General features: G+C 40.5%; 1 protein-coding gene across 5 annotated transcripts in view; it reads left to right on the forward strand.

Annotated features, from left to right (window-relative positions):
- Positions 1-18,430, forward strand: part of ptprz1a (protein tyrosine phosphatase receptor type Z1a) — a 56,939-nt gene extending 38,509 nt beyond the window's left edge. For 3 of the 5 annotated variants that reach the window (XM_078791073.1, XM_078791076.1, XM_078791077.1), the window contains 14 exons: positions 3,633-3,653; positions 5,100-5,196; positions 5,397-5,479; positions 8,433-8,567; positions 8,634-8,774; positions 8,859-9,022; positions 9,100-9,235; positions 10,554-10,700; positions 12,578-12,665; positions 15,865-15,902; positions 15,976-16,335; positions 16,418-16,560; positions 16,640-16,775; positions 18,027-18,430. In XM_078791073.1, the coding sequence (XP_078647199.1) occupies positions 3,633-3,653; positions 5,100-5,196; positions 5,397-5,479; positions 8,433-8,567; positions 8,634-8,774; positions 8,859-9,022; positions 9,100-9,235; positions 10,554-10,700; positions 12,578-12,665; positions 15,865-15,902; positions 15,976-16,335; positions 16,418-16,560; positions 16,640-16,775; positions 18,027-18,167 (1,830 nt within the window). In that variant the 3' untranslated portion in view covers positions 18,168-18,430. The remainder of the gene's footprint in view (positions 1-3,632; positions 3,654-5,099; positions 5,197-5,396; positions 5,480-8,432; positions 8,568-8,633; positions 8,775-8,858; positions 9,023-9,099; positions 9,236-10,553; positions 10,701-12,577; positions 12,666-15,864; positions 15,903-15,975; positions 16,336-16,417; positions 16,561-16,639; positions 16,776-18,026) is intronic. The other 2 variants (XM_078791075.1, XM_078791074.1) reach the window with 2 other exon arrangements.
- Positions 18,431-19,540: the final 1,110 nt, after the last annotated feature.

The following is a 19,540-nucleotide window of genomic DNA, read 5'->3' on the forward strand; positions in this document are numbered from 1 at the left end:
CATTATGAGAAAAAAGTTGAAATTATGAGATTTAAACTCCCACTCTAATTGATAATATATCCACCAATGACTTTAATCCAGGGGTCTCAAACTCAATTTACCTGGGGGCCACTGGAGCCTTGGTCTGGGCAAGGCTGGGCCGTATCAGGTTTTCCAAAAAAAAACAAAAAACAAACGCATTTATTAAAAACAGAAAAATATACAAACCTTTTCAGTGCTTTGGTTCCGGTTTTCTACAATAAAAGCTCTGATAAAACATTCCACTGTTCTCAAATATCTTAATTTGTATTTTTCTGCACAAAATAAGATGAAAAATAAATAAACAAATCAAGAATAAAGAAAATCAATCAATCAGTAATAAATAAATATAATAATAATAAAACGGAAAATAATAAAAACTTAAGAAACCACATATAGTGGGTAGACAAATTATTTTTTTCAGATTAAAATGAACAAAGCATTATTAGAGCCCTGTAGACATGACAAAACAAGACTATAGTCACATTTATACTCTTTTTATTTACAACATATTGCGCAACTGCGGGGTCTTGAGACACATGCTAACTCGCAAACTAGAGAGCTAGCGACCTAAACAGTAGCGTTCAAGTTATTTCCTTTAAACTTAAATAGCCAAAAACGTACCACTTCCACACGGATAGGGAGGATAACTATTAACAGTTATTTAACCTTTAACATGAACATTAATCAAACGTAATAATTTTTTCTGGGTACATACCATATAGCATCCATATCAAACATTAAACTTTCATATCAAGGCAGGGGCCTCAAACTAGTGTCCTGCGGGCCACATTTGAGACCCGTGTTTGAGACCCCTGCTTTAATCCATGACATCAGCGACCATCTTCCAGTGTTTACAATTTACAGCTAATTCTGGAAGCCAAAAGAGCGCACAGAGGACAGCGTTAACGCTTTCTAGAATGCTCTAGAGCAGAGGTAGGGAACCTATGGCTCGGGAGCCAGGTAGGGCTCTTTTGATGACTGTATCTGGCTCTCAAGCATTTCTTACCACAATAAAAATGTATTTTTGCTAACATTTTAAAGTAAACATCACAGAAATGACTGTTAAAAATAATATTCAAAATCAACAACTTTTTTATGCATTTTAATTCGTCCATTTATTTTCTACTGCAATACGGCCGACCATATCCATCTTTCCTGATATTTTCCAGGTCAAACACCAAAACTCGATTATTACTGGGTAATGCGGTAGTCTACCTCGGTCATTGAGATGTCAACATGTAAATATAAACTTTCCTCCTTTAGTCAAATAGTCACCTAGCTAAAGCTGCAGAACCAAGCCTTCTGGCAAAGATGGCCAAAAGAATGAAATATACTGAGTATGGTGCAAAATTATGCAGCAGCAGAAGTTGTATTAATGGCAACAAGTATTTGATTTATTGTTGGACACTGCGCTGCTTACGAAAGTGTGCTGGCCACACCCCATTGGCGTGTGGTAGTGTGCCTGGTCTACACTATTAGAGCCCATTATATCTAAAACTGTTGGTTTTACATAAAAATGCACACATTTTATTGCATTCAATGTTTAAAAAAATGTATATGGCTCTCACAGATACACATTTTAAAATATCTGGCCTTCATGGCTCTCTTAGCCAAAAAGGTTCCCGACCCCTGCTCTAGAGGAACAAAGATGGTAGAATGTGTCCGGTGCAAAACATACCTGTACTATAAACACTGTGGGGGAGCTGAATGTATGCTAGGTGGGTTCGCTGTAGCACCTCATCCACATCAGAAGTCCGGTCAGAGAGTGAGTCTGGACACAGTAACAGAGCGATATGGATTTTATTTATTTACAGCCAAATTTCCATTAACCAACAGGTTAATTTGTGAAGTGTATAATGTCTTAAAGAGTCTGGTTTCTGTAATGAACGAACATTAGCATTAATGTAAGTCACGCGCATAGAGGAGCACGTGCAAATTTACACACGCACACACACAGTAGTTGCCTTAGCGACGAAAAGGGCGCCAACAGGTTAGCTAGCAAATGTCAGCATAATACAAAGACGAACACGAAACAAAGTTCCGATATTCGCCGGCTAATTTGCATATAAATACGACCGCGAACTATCGTTAACAGCACATTAACTCACCTTTACCACTTACGGTAAAACATACACAGACAAACATACACAGTACAACGACAAACTTGTACTTTGTATATCTTACGTGTCCGCTTGGCACGGCTGTTATCCTACTTAGGACCCCTTAGTTGTCCCGCAAGTTGCCTGGTATAAAACCCACCATGAAGTCTACGTTAACGCTTTCTAGAATGTTCTAGAGGAACAAAGATGGTAGAATGGGGTCCGGTGCAAAACATACCTGTACTATAAACACTGTGGGGGAGCTGAATGTATGCTAGGTGGGTTCACTGGAGCACTGCATCCACACCAGAAGTCCGGTCAGAGAGTGAGCCTGGACACAGTTAACAGAGCCATATGGATTTTATTTATTTATTTACAGTCCAATTTCCATCCAACAGGTTAATTTGTGAAGTGTATAATGTCTTAAAGAGTCTGGTTTGTGTAACGAACGAACATTAGCATTAATGTAAGTCACGAGTTAGAGGGGCACGTGCAAATTTACACACGCACACAGTAGTTGCCTTAGCGACGAAAAGGGCGCCAACAGGTTAGCTAGCAATTGTCAGAATAATACAAAGACAACACGAAACAATTTGCATATAAATACGACCGCGAACGATCGTTAACAGCACATTAACTCACCTTTACCGCTAACGGCAGACAAACATACACAGTATAACGACAAACTTGTACTTTGTATATCTTACGTGTCCGTTTCGCTCGGCTGTTATCCTACTGAGGACCCCTTAGTTGTCCCGCAAATTGCCTGGTACAAAACCCAACATGAAGTCTGCCCTGAGCAGTGCCTGTACTAAAAATGAAATTTACAAAGACGGAATTTTTCAACAAATACTTACATGACAAGAACTCTACCCTGACAAGAAGCAAAAGAAAAATGGATGACAAAAGACTAAAAATGCCTGTACGAAGAATAACAATAATATTACAATAATAATAATAACAACAATAATAATAATATTACATTGGCAATTTATTATTCAACTAATGTAGAACCACTGACATTACTTGTCACTTCAGACTGGAAAATTTCCTAATGAAATTGAAATTCTAATTAAAAAAAAACTTTTCCAAAAATTATGGAGAAGCTGTTCAATAATTATTATTATATTATTAATTATTTTTACAAATGACTTACTTGCAGATAGTCAGCACAGATACAGAGCTAACGTTTCAACCTCCATGATGGAGGAAATGACCAACCAATTAAGTATTTCATGACTTTGCAGATGTTATTGATGTACAAATTGGAACAGTTTTGGTCACAGTATTGACCCCTGCGGTACTCCACATGTAATATTTAAACCTGTGGATTTAACTGGATGTTTTTGTTGTCATCCATTGTGTGTATGTGTGTGTTTGTGATACCACAAGTCAAGTTTTACTGTGTAGTCTTTTTGTCGATTGTGTTTTCATGCAAACATCCTGGCCGCCTGCTGCACCACCCCCCCATTACACCCCCACCCCCCACCTCATCCTCTTCTGGGTGGTTAGCTACTGAAGGCGAGCTACGAGGTAAGACGCCGCCCGATTGGCTACCATCTGCATGCGCATACACCGCCATCTTGCTCCTTGACGTCATTTCTTCATGTTCTTCCATAGTTGTTGTTTTTTTTTGTGTGTGTGTTGCCTGTCTTTGTGCTAAGCTAAGTTAGCTGGAGCTGAAATATTGTTTGTAATAACTTAGAATAACGCAAATGTTTGTCTATAAATGTTGTGTATACTTTATGGAATTTTGTAAAAAAATATCAGAGTGAGTCCCACACTGATGTTTTTCATGTGATATAAGTTTGAGGAAAATATCAGTTCCCCACTAAAAGTAAAAACATAATACGTCTTTGGTATTGAATGGGTTAATCATTTTTTGCTGCTAACATTATTGCTACAAAAAGATGGTGTAGTGTCCATCCGTCCATTTTCTATGCTAGGTATGCTGGAGCCTATCCCAGATGTCTTTAGGTGAGAGGCAGGGGTACACCCTGGACTGGTGCCCGGCCCATTGCAGATGATGTAGTGTAATTTCATTTATTACATATTTTTTTTCTTTGAAACTACAGCTGGGATAGGCTCCAGCCTGCTACCCTCGTGAGGATAAGCGGTACAGAAAAAAAATTCAGGTTAATAATTTTTTGCTGCTAACATTATTGCTACAAAAAGATGGTGTAGTGTCCATCCGTCAATTTTCTATGCTAGGTTCACGGGTATGCTGGAGCCTATCCCAGATGTTTTTGGGCGAGAGGCGGGGTACACCCTGGACTGGTGCCCGGCCCATTGCAGATGATGTAGTGTAATTTAATTTACTGCATTTTTTTTCTTTGAAACGACAGCTGGGATAGGCTCCAGCCGGCTACCCTCGTGAGGATAAGCGGTACAGAAAATTATAATTTTTTTCGGGTTATTCATTTTTTGCTGCTAACATTATTGCTACAAAAAGATGGTGTAGTGTCCATCCGTCCATTTTCTATGCTAGGTTTGCGGGTATGCTGGAGCCTATCCCAGATGTCTTTAGGTGAGAGGCAGGGGTACACCCTGGACTAGTGCCCGGCCCATTGCAGATGATGTGGTGTAATTTAATTCATTACATTTTTTTTCTTTGAAACGACAGCTGGGATAGGCTCCAGCCGGCTACCCTCGTGAGGATAAGCGGTACAGAAAATTATAATTTTTTTCGGGTTATTCATTTTTTGCTGCTAACATTATTGCTACAAAAAGATGGTGTAGTGTCCATCCGTCCATTTTCTATGCTAGGTTCGCGGGTATGCTGGAGCCTATCCCAGATGTTTTTGGGCGAGAGGCGGGGTACACCCTGGACTGGTGCCCGGCCCATTGCAGATGATGTAGTGTAATTTAATTAATTACATTTTTTTTTCTTTGAAACGACAGCTGGGATAGGCTCCAGCCGGCTACCCTCGTGAGGATAAGCGGTACAGAAAAAGTGAAGTGTGTGTGTGTGTGTTCCAGGAAGTGCAGGCGTGCACGTTGGACACGACCATGACCTCGGACATCTCCAACCATCCTGACAACAAAGCCAAGAACCGCTACAGCAACATCCTGGCCTGTGAGTGAGCCGCAGATGTTGACTTTGTGTTGCCGTAGCAACCAGACAGCCTCCGTCATTCTCATCCCGCGTCCTTGAGCAAAGTGTCGGGGGCAGAAATCGATAAGAATATTTGTCAAGTGTCTTGTCATCTATGTGACAGAAAGGAAGGCTCTTTACCTTCAGTGTTGACGCTTCTGTCATCTTCGTCTTCCTCTCAGTCGACCACAGCCGGGTGCGACTCTCGCCGCCGCCCAGCAAGGACGGACGCAGCAGAGACTACATTAACGCCAACTTTGTGGACGTAAGAGACTCCTGACTGGCTTCTGTTCTTGCGGCTACCGCACCTTTTCCCTCCTCAGAGTCAGCGAACTTGGGTATGCAAGTACCCGTGAGTCGGTGAAACTTGAGTTAGTTAATATCCATGAGTCAGTGACACTCGAGTTGGTGATTACCCATGAGTCAGTGGGGCTCAACTTGTAGGGTAGTCCTCAGTCAGTGGAACTCAAGTCCGGGAAATACCGGTGAGTCAGTGAAAGTCCCTTGTCAAGTACCCATGAGTCAGTAAAACTCAAGTTGGTGATTACCCATGAGTCAGTGACAGTAAGTTGGAAAATACTTGTGAGTCAGTGAAACTCCAGTCAACAAGTACTCATGAGTCAGTGAAACTTCAGTCATCCAGTACTTGTGAGTCAGTGAAACTTCAGTCATCGAGTACTTGTGAGTCAGGCAAACTCGAGTTGGCGAGTACTTGCGAGTCAGTGGAACTCAAGTCCGGGAAATACCGGTGAGTCAGTGAAAGTCCCTTGTCAAGTACCCATGAGTCAGTAAAACTCAAGTTGGTGATTACCCATGAGTCGGTGACAGTAAGTTGGAGAGCACTTGTGAGTCAGTGAAACTTGAGTCAACAAGTACTTATGAGTCAGTGAAAATTCACTCATCAAGTACTTGTGAGTCAGGCAAACTTGAGTTGGTGAGGACTCATGAATCAGGCAAACTTCAGTCATCAAGTACTCGTGAGTCAGTAAAACTCGAGTTGGCGAGTACTTGCGAGTCAGTGGAACTCAAATCTGGGAAATACCGGTGAGTCAGTGAAAGACACTTGTCAAGTACCCATGAGTCAGTAAAACTCAAGTTGGTGATTACCCATGAGTCAGTGACAGTAAGTTGGGAAAATACTTGTGAGTCAGTGAAACTCGAGTCAACAGGTACTCATGAGTCAGTGAAAATTCAGTCATCCAGTACTTGTGAGTCAGGCAAATTTGAGTTGGTGAGGACTCATGAGTCAGGCAAACTTCAGCCATCGAGTACTTGTGAGTCAGTAAAGCTCGAGTTGGTGATTACCCACGAATCAGTGGAGCTCAACTTGTAGTGTATTCCTGAGTCAGTCAAACTCGAGTTGGCGAGTACTTGCGAGTCAGTGGAACTCAAGTCCCGAGTCGAGTACCCGTGAGTCAGTGACAATGCAGTCAGTGACAACAGGTCTGGAAATACCTGAGCAGTAGCATGAGTGAGTCAGTGAACAGTTAAGGTGTCGAGTACCCATGAGTCAGTGTACCTTGCATTGTCGAGTACCCATGAGCCAGTGAAACTCGAGTCTTTGGGTACCCGCGAGTCAGTGTAACTTGCATTGTCGAGTACCTGTGAGCCAGTGAAACTTGATTTGTTGAGTACCCGTGAGTCAGTGTAACTTGCATTGTTGAGTACCCATGAGCCAGTGAAACTCGAGTTGTTGGGTACCCGTGAGTCAGTGTAACTTGCATTGTTGAGTATCCGTGAGTCAGTGAAACTTGATTTGTTGAGTACCCGTGAGTCAGTGTAACTTGCATTGTTGAGTACCCATGAGCCAGTGAGACTCGAGTTGTTGGGTACCTGTGAGTCAGTGTAACTTGCATTGTCGAGTACCCGCGAGTCAGTGTAACTTGCGTTGTCAAGTACCCGTGAGGCAGTGAAACTTGAGTTGTTGAGTACTTGTGAGTCAGTGTAACTTGCATTGTCAAGTAACCATGAGTCAGTGAAACTTGATTTGTTGAGTACCCGTGAGTCAGTGTAACTTGCATTGTTGAGTACCCATGAGCCAGTGAAACTTGAGTTGTCGGGTACCCGTGAGTCAGTGGTAACTTGCATAGTCGAGTACCCGCGAGTCAGTGTAACTTGCGTTGTCAAGTACCCGTGAGGCAGTGAAACTCGAGTTGTTGGGTACCCGTGAGTCAGTGTAATTTGCATTGTTGAGTACCCGTGAGTCGGTGTAACTTGCATTGTTGAGTATCCGTGAGTCAGTGAAACTTGATTTGTTGAGTACCCGTGAGTCAGTGTAACTTGCCTTGTTGAGTACCCATGAGCCAGTGAAACTTGAGTTGTCGGGTACCTGTGAATCAGTGTAACTTGCATAGTTGAGTACCCGCGAGTCAGTGTAACTTGCATTGTCGAGTACCCGTGAGTCAGTGTACCTTGCATTGTCGAGTACCCATGAGCCAGTGAAACTCGAGTCTTTGGGTACCCGCGAGTCAGTGTAACTTGCATTGTCGAGCAGCTGTGAGCCAGTGAAACTTGATTTGTTGGGTACCCGTGAGTCAGTGTAACTTGCCTTGTTGAGTACCCATGAGCCAGTGAAACTTGAGTTGTCGGGTACCTGTGAATCAGTGTAACTTGCATAGTTGAGTACCCGCGAGTCAGTGTAACTTGCATTGTCGAGTACCCGTGAGTCAGTGTACCTTGCATTGTCGAGTATGCATGAGCCAGTGAGACTCGAGTTGTTGGGTACCCGTGAGTCAGTGTAACTTCCATTGTCGAGTACCCGTGAGTCAGTGTACCTTGCATTGTTGAGTACCTGTGAGGCAGTGAAACTCGAGTTGTTGGGTACCGTTGAGTACCTCTGCTAGTCAGTGTAATTTGCGTTGTCGAGTACCCGTGAGCCAGTGAAACTGTAGTTGTTGGGTACCCGCGAGTCAGTGTAACTTGCATTGTCGAGTACCCGTGAGTCAGTGTAACTTGCATTGTCGAGTACCCGTGAGTCAGTGTACCTTGCATTGTCGAGTACCTGTGAGTCAGTGTACCTTGCATTGTCGAGTACCCGTGAGTCAGTGTACCTTGCATTGTCGAGTACCTGTGAGTCAGTGTACCTTGCATTGTTGAGTACCCGCGAGTCAGTGTAACTTGCGTTGTCGAGTACCCGTGAGCCAGTGTAACTTGCGTTGTCGAGTACCCGTGAGTCATTGTTGAGTGCCGCAAGTGTCACATGTTCTCTGTCATTATAGGGCTTCAAGACCAAACGCTTGTACATCGCCGCCCAGGGTCCGCTCAAGTCGAGCACCGACGACTTCTGGAGGATGGTTTGGGAACAGAACGTCGGCGTCATCGTCATGATCACCAACCTGGTGGAGAAAGGACGAGTATGTGTCACATGCTCAATCCTTAATGCTCATATTCATAACGTGCTGTGTGTGCGTGTGCGTCAGAGAAAGTGTGACCAGTACTGGCCCGCGGACGTGCACGAGGACTACGGCGGCATCCTGGTGACGCTGAAAAGCACCAGCGAGCTGGCCCACTACACTCGGCGCACCTTCAGCATCGCAAACACGCACGTCAAGGTCAAAAAGGTCGACTTTCACTTGACTCGCTTTTCACTTGACTTTCACTTCACTCTCGCCCTCCGTGTTGATCAGCGTCTTGTTCCACGGTAGGGTTCTCAGAGGGGGCGGGACTCGGGGCGGGTGGTCACACAGTACCACTACACCCGCTGGCCCGACATGGGCGTGCCCGAATATGCGCTGCCGCTGCTCACGTTCATACGCAAGTCGTCTGAGGCCAGGACGCCCGGCATGGGTCCGGTGGTGGTGCACTGCAGGTATCGTCTGCTCCAGTCCAGTCCAGTCCAGGAATCCCTGGTTCTGGTTTCTGATTGGGTTCTGTGTGTGGCTGTAGCGCGGGCGTCGGCCGGACGGGCACGTACATTGTCGTGGACAGCATGCTGAAGCAGATGAGGGACGAGGGCGCCGTGGACGTGGACGGCTTCCTCAAGCACATCCGCACGCAGAGGAACCATCTGGTCCAGACTCAGGTCAGGTCAATCGGTCAATCGGGTAATCGAGTCGCACCAGCACGGAAACAATGGCAATATATGTTGAGTACCTGTGAGTCAGTCAAACTTGAGTTGTTCAATACCCACGAGTCATTGAAACTTGAGTCAGACAGTAGCGTGAGTCAGTGACAACTGAAGTCATCCAGTTTCCATGAGTCAATGACTACCCATGAGTCAGTCAAACTGAAGTCGGCAAGCACCTGTGAGTTGATGAAACTCTAAATTTCGAGTACTCATGAGTCAATGGAACCTGTGATCCAGTTGTCGAGTATTCTTGAGTCATAATTCGTTGAGTAAACATGAGCCAGTGAAACTTGAATTAGCAAGTACTCATGAGTCAGTGAAACTTGAGTTGGCGATTACCCATGAGTCAGTGGAGCTCAACTTGTAGAGTATTCCTGAGTCAGTCAAACTCGAGTCAGTCAAACTCGAGTCAGTGGAACTCAAGTCTGGGAAATACCGGTGAGTCAGTGAAAGTCGCTTGTCAAGTACCCATGAGTCAGTAAAACTCAAGTTGGTGATTACCCATGAGTCAGTGACAGTAAGTTGGAAAATACCTGTGAGTCAGTGAAACTTCAGTTATCCAGTACTTGTGAGTCAGTGAAACTTCGGTCATCGAGTACTCGTGAGTCAGGCAAACTTCGGTCATCAAGTACTCGTGAGTCAGTCAAACTCGAGTTGGCGAGTACTTGCGAGTCAGTGGAACTCAAGTCTGGGAAATACCGGTGAGTCAGTGAAAGTCACTTGTCAAGTACCCATGAGTCAGTAAAACTCGAATCATCGAGTCCCCGTGAGTCAGTGACAATGCAGTCAGGGAATACCCGTGAGTCAGGGAAACTCAAGTTGGAAAATACCTGTGAGTCAGTGAAACTCGAGTCAACAAGTACTCATGAGTCAGTGAAACTTCATTCATCCAGTACTTGTGAGTCAGTGAAACTTCAGTCATCGAGTACTTGTGAGTCAAACTCGAGTTAGTGAGTACTTGCGAGTCAGTGGAACTCAAGTCTGGGAAATACCGGTGAGTCAGTGAAAGTCACTTGTCAAGTACCCATGAGTCAGTAAAACTCAAGTCATCGAGTACCCATGAGTCAGTGACAATGCAGTCAGGGAATACCCGTGAGTCAGGGAAACTCAAGTTGGTGATTACCCATGAGTCAGTGACAGTAAGTTGGAAAATACCTGTGAGTCAGTGAAACTCGAGTCAACAAGTACTCATGAGTCAGTGAGTGAAGTGGGTGTCCAACTTGTGTCAGCCACACTTGTCCCGTGACCTCCTGTCACCTCCTCCCGGCCACAGGAGCAGTACGTGTTCATCCACGACGCCTTGGTGGAGGCCATCAAGTCTGGGGTGACCGAGGTGGCGGCGTCTCACCTGCACAGGTACGTGGACCAACTGCTGACCCCGGGGCAGGATGGGAGGACGCCACTGGACCAGCAGTTCAAGGTAAGCTTCATCATCGTACTCCTCACTTTTATTTGACATCAAATGTTAATGGATGTTGAACCGCAAGCGTAGTTACTGAGGAACAAAGGCACAGCAAGTTAGAGTAGTTACTGAGGAACTCACTAGTAGAGTAGTTACTGAGGAACTAAGGTACATAAAGTTAGAGTAGCTACCAAGGAACTAAGACACAAAGTTAGAGTAGTTACCGATGAACTAAGACACATGTAGTTAGAGTGGTTACTGGAGAACTAAGGTACCTAAAGTTAGTGTAATTACTGAGGAACTAAGACACATGCAGTTCGAGTGGTTACTGGGGAACTAAGGCACATGCAGTTAGAGTAGTTACTGGGGAACTAAGGCATGTAAAGTTTGAGTAGTTACTTGAGGAACTAAGGTGCATAAAGTTAGAGTGGTTACTGAGGAACTAAGGCATATAAAGTTTGAGTAGTTAGTTGAGGAACTATGGTACATAAAGCTGTTATCAAGGAACTAAGCATATAGAGTTAGAGTAGTGACTGAAGAACGAATAAAGAACAAATGAGGAACTAATGAGTAGTTACAGAGGAACAAAGGCACACAAAGTTGGAGTAGTTACTGAGGAACTTATGAGTAGTTTGGTTAAAGGGTAACTGAGGCACATACAGTTAGAGTAGTTACTGGCAAACCAATGAGTAGAGTGGTTACTAAGGAACTAAGGCCCAACGTTAGAATTGTTACTGAGAACTAATGAGTAGATTGGTTACAGAGGAACCGAGGCACATAAAGTTAGAGTAGTTACTGAGAAATTAATGAGTAAAGTGGTTACTAAGGAACTAAGGCACATACATTTAGAGTAGTTATTGAGGAACTAATGAGTAGATTGGTTACAGAGAAACTGAGGCACATAAAGCTAGAGTAGTTACTGAGGAACTTGTGAGTAGTTTGGTTAAAGGGGAACTGAGGCACGTACAGTGAGAGTAGTTACGAAGGAACTAAGGCACAACATTAGAGTTGTTACTGAGGAACTAGTGAGTAGATTGGTTACAGAGGAACTGAGGCACATAAAGTTGGAGTAGTTTCTGAGGCACTAATGACTAAAGTGGTTACTAAGGAACTAAGGCACATAAAGTTAGAGTAGTTACTGAGGAACTAGTGAGGCACTAATAACTAAGGCACATACATTTAGAGTAGTTATTGAGGAAATAATGAGTAGAACGAGTAGAGTCACAACGTTAGAGTTGTTACTGAGGAACTAATGAGTAGATTGGTTACAGAGGAACTGGGGCACATAATGTTGGAGTAGTTACTAAGGAACTAAGGAACAGACAGCGGTAATACGAACATGCATCGACTGGCCACAACATTAGGTACAGTAGCACAGCACCACAAGTGCGGCATCAAACATGCTGCACGTATGGCCGATATCAGCGTGGCTAAAGTATTTCACCACTCTCAATACGTTGCAGGACGCACTAGTTCTTTCGGAACGCCAAACACGGTGCGGGAACGTCGTTTTGTTTTTCAAATAATAGCAGTAAAGGTTGTTCATGTGACTTTCTTCTCAAAGTAAGCTGGGGGGGCGGGTGTGACCTTGTGATTGACAAGTATGGAGACTCATTTAAATGAAAGTGAAAGGAAGTCATTGAAAAGTTGTGTGTTTGTACAAAGTGAGTGCATTTGATGCAAAGTATGCGCGGCCTCGTGCTGAAGTGTTCTGGCGCCAACAAAGGCTGAAAAGAGCATGTTAACATTTAGTCTTTTAACGTGACACGCCGGATAATGGCCGCATTGTTTGCGTTTGGAGCGCCGGCCGTGACGGCGCGTTCAAGTCCCTCCTTGTGCTCCCCCTTGAAACTTTTTCGAGTGTCGCCGTTGACGTTATAGCGTTGCCTTTGCAGATGCTGAGCGCCGGCGGAGGAGGCGACGATGAAGACGACGAAGGAGACCGCCCCCGCCACAAGGACGGAACCGGCGCGGTGGTACCGGGTCAGTTGGGACACAGCCGGCTTTGTGGTGTGAAGGAGTGTTTGCCACCTTCCTTATTTCTTCTTTTTCTGCACGTTTGTCATATTTGAATGTTTCAGATCTTCAAACAGCTGAACATTTTGTTCCGTTTTTATGATTAACCCTTAGATGCACGAGTGACTGGACCCTACACTCAAACATCACCCATACTAGAATCAATGCCTTTTTATGACAATGTTGCCATTTTGGTTAGGAATAATCACTTGTATGATATTTAGTATTCTATTTTGGACCACACAAGACCACCTTTTCTCATTTTTGTCACACTTTATTCTTGTAAGATTACAGCCATTTTGCTATTTTATTTTATGTTATTATTATATATTATAATATTAAATACATTTATATATAATATTTAAAAAATAAAAAGTGAATAAAATATAATAAAATAATAATATATATAATAAATAATATATTATTTATTTATTATAATATAATAAATGTATTATTTATTATATATATTCTTATTTAAAATATAATAAAAGAATATATTATAAATTTATTATAATATAATAAATATATTATGTATGATGTATATTATTTAAAATATAATAAAATCATATATTATTTATTTATTATAATATAATAAATATATTATTTATAATTAATATATTATTAATTATTTAATTATATTTTATTCACTATTTTATTTTTTATATTATATATAAATGTATTTAATATTATAATATACAGTGAAGAAAATAAGTATTTGAACACCCTGCTATTTTGCTATTTCTCCCACTTAGAAATCATGGAGGGGTCTGAAATTTTCATCGTAGGTGCATGTCCACTGTGAGAGAGATAAACTAAAAAGAAAAATCCAGAAATCACAATGCATGATTTTTTAACAATTTATTTGTGTGATACAGCTGCTAATAAGTATTTGAACACCTGAGAAAATGAATGTTAATATTTGGTACAGTAGCCTTTGTTTGCTATTACAGAGGTCAAACGTTTCCTGTAGTTTTTCACCAGGTTTGCACACACTGCAGGAGGGATCTTGGCCCACTCCTCCACACAGATCTTCTCTAGATCAGTCAGGTTTCTGGGCTGTCGCTGAGAAACACGGAGTTTGAGCTCCCTCCAAAGATTTTCGATTGGGTTCAGGTCTGGAGACTGGCTGGGCCATGCTAGAACCTTGATATGCTTCTTACGGAGCCACTCCTTGGTTTTCCTGGCTGTGTGCTTCGGGTCGTTGTCGTGTTGGAAGACCCAGCCACGACCCATCTTCAATGCTCTGACAGAGGGAAGGAGGTTGTTCCCCAAAATCTCACAATACACGGCCCCAGTCATCCTCTCTTTAATGCAGTGCACTCGTCCTGTCCCATGTGCAGAAAAACACCCCCAAAGCATGATGCTACCACCCCCATGCTTCACAGTAGGGATGGTGTTCTTCGGATTGTACTCTTCATTCTTCTTCCTCCAAACACGCTTATTGGAATTATGACCAAAAAGTTCTATTTTGGTCTCATCTGACCATAAAACTTTCTCCCATGACTCCTCTGTATCATCCAAATGGTCATATGCAAACTTAAGACGGGCCTTGACATGTGCTGGTTTAAGCAGGGGAACCTTTCGTGCCATGCATGATTTCACATCATGACGTCTTAGTGTATTACCTACAGTAACCTTGGAAACGGTGGTCCCAGCTCTTTTCAGGTCATTGACCAAGTCCTGTCGTGTAGTTCTGGGCTGATTCCTCACCTTTCTTAGAATCATTGAGACCCCACGAGGTGATATCTTGCATGGGGCTCCACTCCGATTGAGATTGACCGTCATGTTTAGCTTCTTCCATTTTCTAATGATAGCTCCAACAGTGGACCTTTTTTCACCAAGCTGCTTGGTAATTGCTCCGTAGCCCTTTCCAGCCTTGTGGAGGTGTACAATTTTGTCTCTGGTGTCTTTGGACAGCTCTTTGGTCTTCGCCATGTTACAAGTTAAAGTCTTACTGATTGTATGGGGTGGACAGGTGTCTTTATGCAGCTAACGACCTCAAACAGGTGCATCTGATTCAGGATGATACATGGAGTGCAGGTGGACTTCTAATGGGCAGACTAACAGGTCTTTCAGGGTCAGAATTCTAGATGATACACAGGTGTTCAAATACTTATTTGCAGCTGTATCACACAAATAAATTGTTAAAAAATCATGCATTGTGATTTCTGGATTTTTCTTTTTAGTTTATCTCTCTCACAGTGGACATGCACCTACGATGAAAATTTCAGACCCCTCCATGATTTCTAAGTGGGAGAAATAGCAAAATAGCAGGGTGTTCAAATACTTATTTTCTTCACTGTATAATAATAACATGTAAAATAAAATAGCAAAATGGCTGCAATCTTACAAGAATAAAGTCAAAATATTAAGAGAAAAAAAGTCTGATTCTAATGAGAAAAAGGTGGTCTTGTGTGGTCCTAAATATAATACTGAATATAGTGAATAAAATATAAAAAAATAATAATATACATAAGAAATATTTCAATGTAATATTATAATATATAATATGATATTATTATTATATATTATAATTATATTATAAATATTAAAATAAGCATATTATTTATTATATATATTATTATTTGAAATATAATAAAATAATAATATATACAATAAATAATATATTATTTTTGATATATATTATTTTTTTATTATATTTTATTTACAATTTTATTTTTTTAATATTATGTATTTAATATTATATATAAATACATTTAACTAAAATAAAATAGTGAATAAAATATGATAAAATAATAACATATGTAATAAATAATATTATATTATAATATATATGTATATATATGGTTTTATTATATTTTATTCACTGTTTTATTTGAATTCTTTTCTTCTTTTTAGAGAAGTGTTAATCATTTTATTCTTTTATTTTAATTCTTTTAGTCACTAAATAAAATAGTGAGTAAAATAATAATATAATAAATAATATATTATTATATAATAATATATAAATAATATATTTATTATATTATAATAAATAAATATTTATTATATATAGTATTATTTTAGTCACTTTTTTTATAGTTTGTAAATTTTCGATAATATTTTAAGGGGGCACACAGTTTTTCACACCACTGTACGTAGTATACAGTACATCGTTTACGTTGGGGTGATGTCATTTCCTGTCCTCGTCTGTCTCCATGTGCAGGCGACACGTCGGACTACATGAACGCGTCCTACGTCAGCGTAAGAACCCGACTCGCCTTTAAGCAAGCCTCAAATATGACATCATAGTGTGTGTGTGTGTGTGCGCACATAGGGCTACAAGCACTGCAGGGAGTTCATCATTACCCACAATCCTTTGCCACACACCCTCAAAGACTTCTGGAGGATGATTTGGGACCACAACACGCACGTCATCGTGTCCCTGCCGACTTCGCACCACGCTCAGGTCACACGGCGACCATCTTTACGCTTCACATACGCCGCCGTCTTTATATGCTGTCTTTGTGTACGCCAGCAGACACAGGAAGAGGCGGAGCCTTCCGTGTTTGGTCCCGGCAAAGGGCAGCCGGTCGTGTACGAGGCGTTCACTGTCACGCACGTGGCTGAGAATGTGGTCTGCTTGGCCAACGAGGACATGCTGGTGGTCCAGGACTTTGTGCTGGAAGCTACGCAGGTACGGCGACTAAGGTGTCTTCATGTCACGAATGGACACTTTTTTTTCACCCCCCCCCCCCAAAAAAAATCTCCTGTCCAAGGACGACTATGTCCTGGAGGTGAGACGCTACCGCGCACCCCGCTGGCCGAACCCGGACAGTCCCATCAGCAACACCTTCCAGCTGCTCCACCTGGTCAAGGAGACCATCTGGGCCAAGGAAGGACCCACTGTGGTCCACGAGCAGTAAGTACGCCCGGTTTCCGTGACAACAGCGATGTGATTGGATTGGGCTTCCGGCCCTCACTGTGTGACTCCACGGCAGTGTGGGCGGAGTCACGGCGGGAACCTTCTGCGCGCTGCTGTCTTTGATGCGACAGCTGGAGGCCGAAGGTTCCGTTGACGTCTTCCAAGCGGCCAAGCTCATCAACCTCAGCAGACCCGGAACCTTCTCTCACCTTGTGAGGCATCACTCCTACTCGCCTTCTTTTCTTCCAAGTTACGGTGTTTATGTCTCATGTGACGGCGCTTAAGTTCAATTATTTATAATTAATATCATAATTAAATATCACATTAAATATCACTTTTCAGTTGTGTTTTTACATTACTTACTATTCATTTGAATCTATATTGTATAAATGACAAAACATATTTGACTTAATATATTTTTTTATTATAAAATTTTATTATAATCATAATATACAATATATTATATAATTATAATATATATATAATATACATAATAAAAAATATATAATAAAAAATATATATAATATATATTTATTATAATTAAATTAAATTATTAAAGTAAATTAAATTGAGTTCAATTATTTGTATTTTATTTCATAATATTTTATTTCATAATATTTCAAATATCACTTTGTATTTTTGTCACTGTTTTTACAGTACATACTATTCATTTGAATCTATATTGTATAAATAACAATACATATTTTACTTATATTATTTAAAAATATATTATAAAATTAATTATAAAATTATAAAATTTAATTATAATTATAATATAATATATAATAAATATTATATATTATATTATATATAAGATATATATAATAAAAAATATATATTATAATTTAATTAAATTATTGACTGTGCTTAAGTTCAATTATTTGTATTTTATTTCATAATTACATATCACTTTATATTTTTGTCACTTGTTTTTACAGTACATACTATTCATTTGAATCTATATTGTATAAATGACAATACATATTTTATTTATATTATAAAAAATATACAATTAATTATAAAATTATAAAATTAAATTATAATATAATGTATATTATATTATATATTATTATATAATATATAATATATTTATAAGATATATATAATAGAAATTTATATATATATTATAATTTAATTAAATTATTAATTGACGGTGCTTAAGTTCAATTATTTGTATTTTATTTCATAATTAAATATCACTATTCATTTGAATCTATATTGTATAAATGACAATACATTTGTGATGTAATATATAATACATTTTTTATTATAAAATTAAATTATAATATATTATATATAATTATATATATATATATATATTATAATTTAATTTAATTAAAATTGATTGTAATAGTATAATCTATTTATTATTAAATATTATTAACTATTTTATCATCCATTTTTATTATTAACAAAATAACATGAAGACATACTAACCTGCTGGATGTTCCCGTGTGCGCCAGGACCGCTACCAGTTCCTCTATGAGTCCATGCTGAGCCTCCTCGAGACACAAGAAGACCACAGAAGCTTCCGGTCTTCGGACAAGAACGGCGTCGTAGTGCTGGGAGGAAGCACGGCCGAGAGCCTGGAATCTCTGGTGTGAAGAAAACTTTTCCAAGCAACAAACTTTCCTCCGAGAGAACTCGGGATATTGGACTTTATCCAGTGGATTTTTGTAACGTGCCTTTTTTTTTTAATTCTTTAACTGGACACAAGCAGCTTGATGATAATCTTTTCATGTAAAATCACATCAACGGACCAAATTTATATTTATGCTTTATGAATAGATATTTCATTTGTAGCTTTGGCTTTTCTACTCTGCATTTTCTAACAAACATTCTTAGCCGCCAATTAAATGACTTGTTGACAAAATGCTCATCGTCAGTTTTACTCCATTGGCGGGGTGGGGGGGGGGCAGACGGCCCACACACAGGAGGTGAAAGGTCGCGGCATCCAGACAAAGAGAAAACGAGCCCGTGGATTACAAACGCCGTCCCTACACGGAGCCCCTGGTGTAATCCCCGCAGCGAGATGCTAAATTCTAATCCGTGCTAAGACTCGCCAAGAAAACAAAGTAGGTCAAGTGTCCAGACGAGGTCTTGACCGGCCTCATTTGCATATTTGACTTCTAACGACCCTCCCCAATTATCCCCTGCATGGTGGCCTCGTTTGCATGGCTGCCTCTCGCCAACGCCGGCCCGTCACGAGCCCAACGCCACGCATTTCACACCTGCTGACTCAGGTTTCATGTTTCGGTACATTTCACCATAAAAGGAAATAATACGAAAAATAATACTTACAAATGTTAATGTTTGTGCGCCGATAACAATGTAACGCTGTTTAACGTGTCGTGACAGGAAGCGTAATATGGGAAACATTTATATTAAGGACGTCGCACTGAAGAAAATACAGATTTAAGATTGTAAAAATACTTATGAAAAAGTATGAATAAAAATACACACAAAACCACTCAATTAGAGTAAATGTGTTAGTTTCGCTATGCAATAATTGACCGGTAGTTGATTTCCGGCTCACATTTTATATTAAAAAAAATCGTCATTGACATTTTAGCTGCTATTTGCTAACAAGCTAAGCTAGCTTAATGGCTACTACGGTGAAATATTTTTTTTCTTTGACGTCGAAGACAAAACTTCAATACAAATTTAAATCATATTCATATTATCCATAGAGCGCCTAAACGAAATTAATTTTAACCACTCTAAATCTCTACATAAATGTTTCAACAGAAGAAACTTAATATTTACGTATTCACGGCACGGAAGACGTCGTGGGCGCATGTGTGTGACGTCATCAATGCTGGCGCCTGGTGGATTGCTAGGAACTAAAATTGCACTTTATTCGCTCATTGTCGTTATGCTGCTATGAGCACATTAATCATGAATTGAACACTTAATTACAAATATTATTCCCTTAATGGCGAGAGCTTATGAACAATATAACTGATGCTTTTGGTCA

The sequence above is a fragment of the Doryrhamphus excisus genome, linkage group LG6, assembly GCF_037039965.1.
Source record: "Doryrhamphus excisus strain RoL-2023G ecotype Guam linkage group LG6, RoL_Dexc_Guam_v1.1, whole genome shotgun sequence".
NCBI lineage: Eukaryota > Metazoa > Chordata > Actinopteri > Syngnathiformes > Syngnathidae > Doryrhamphus > Doryrhamphus excisus.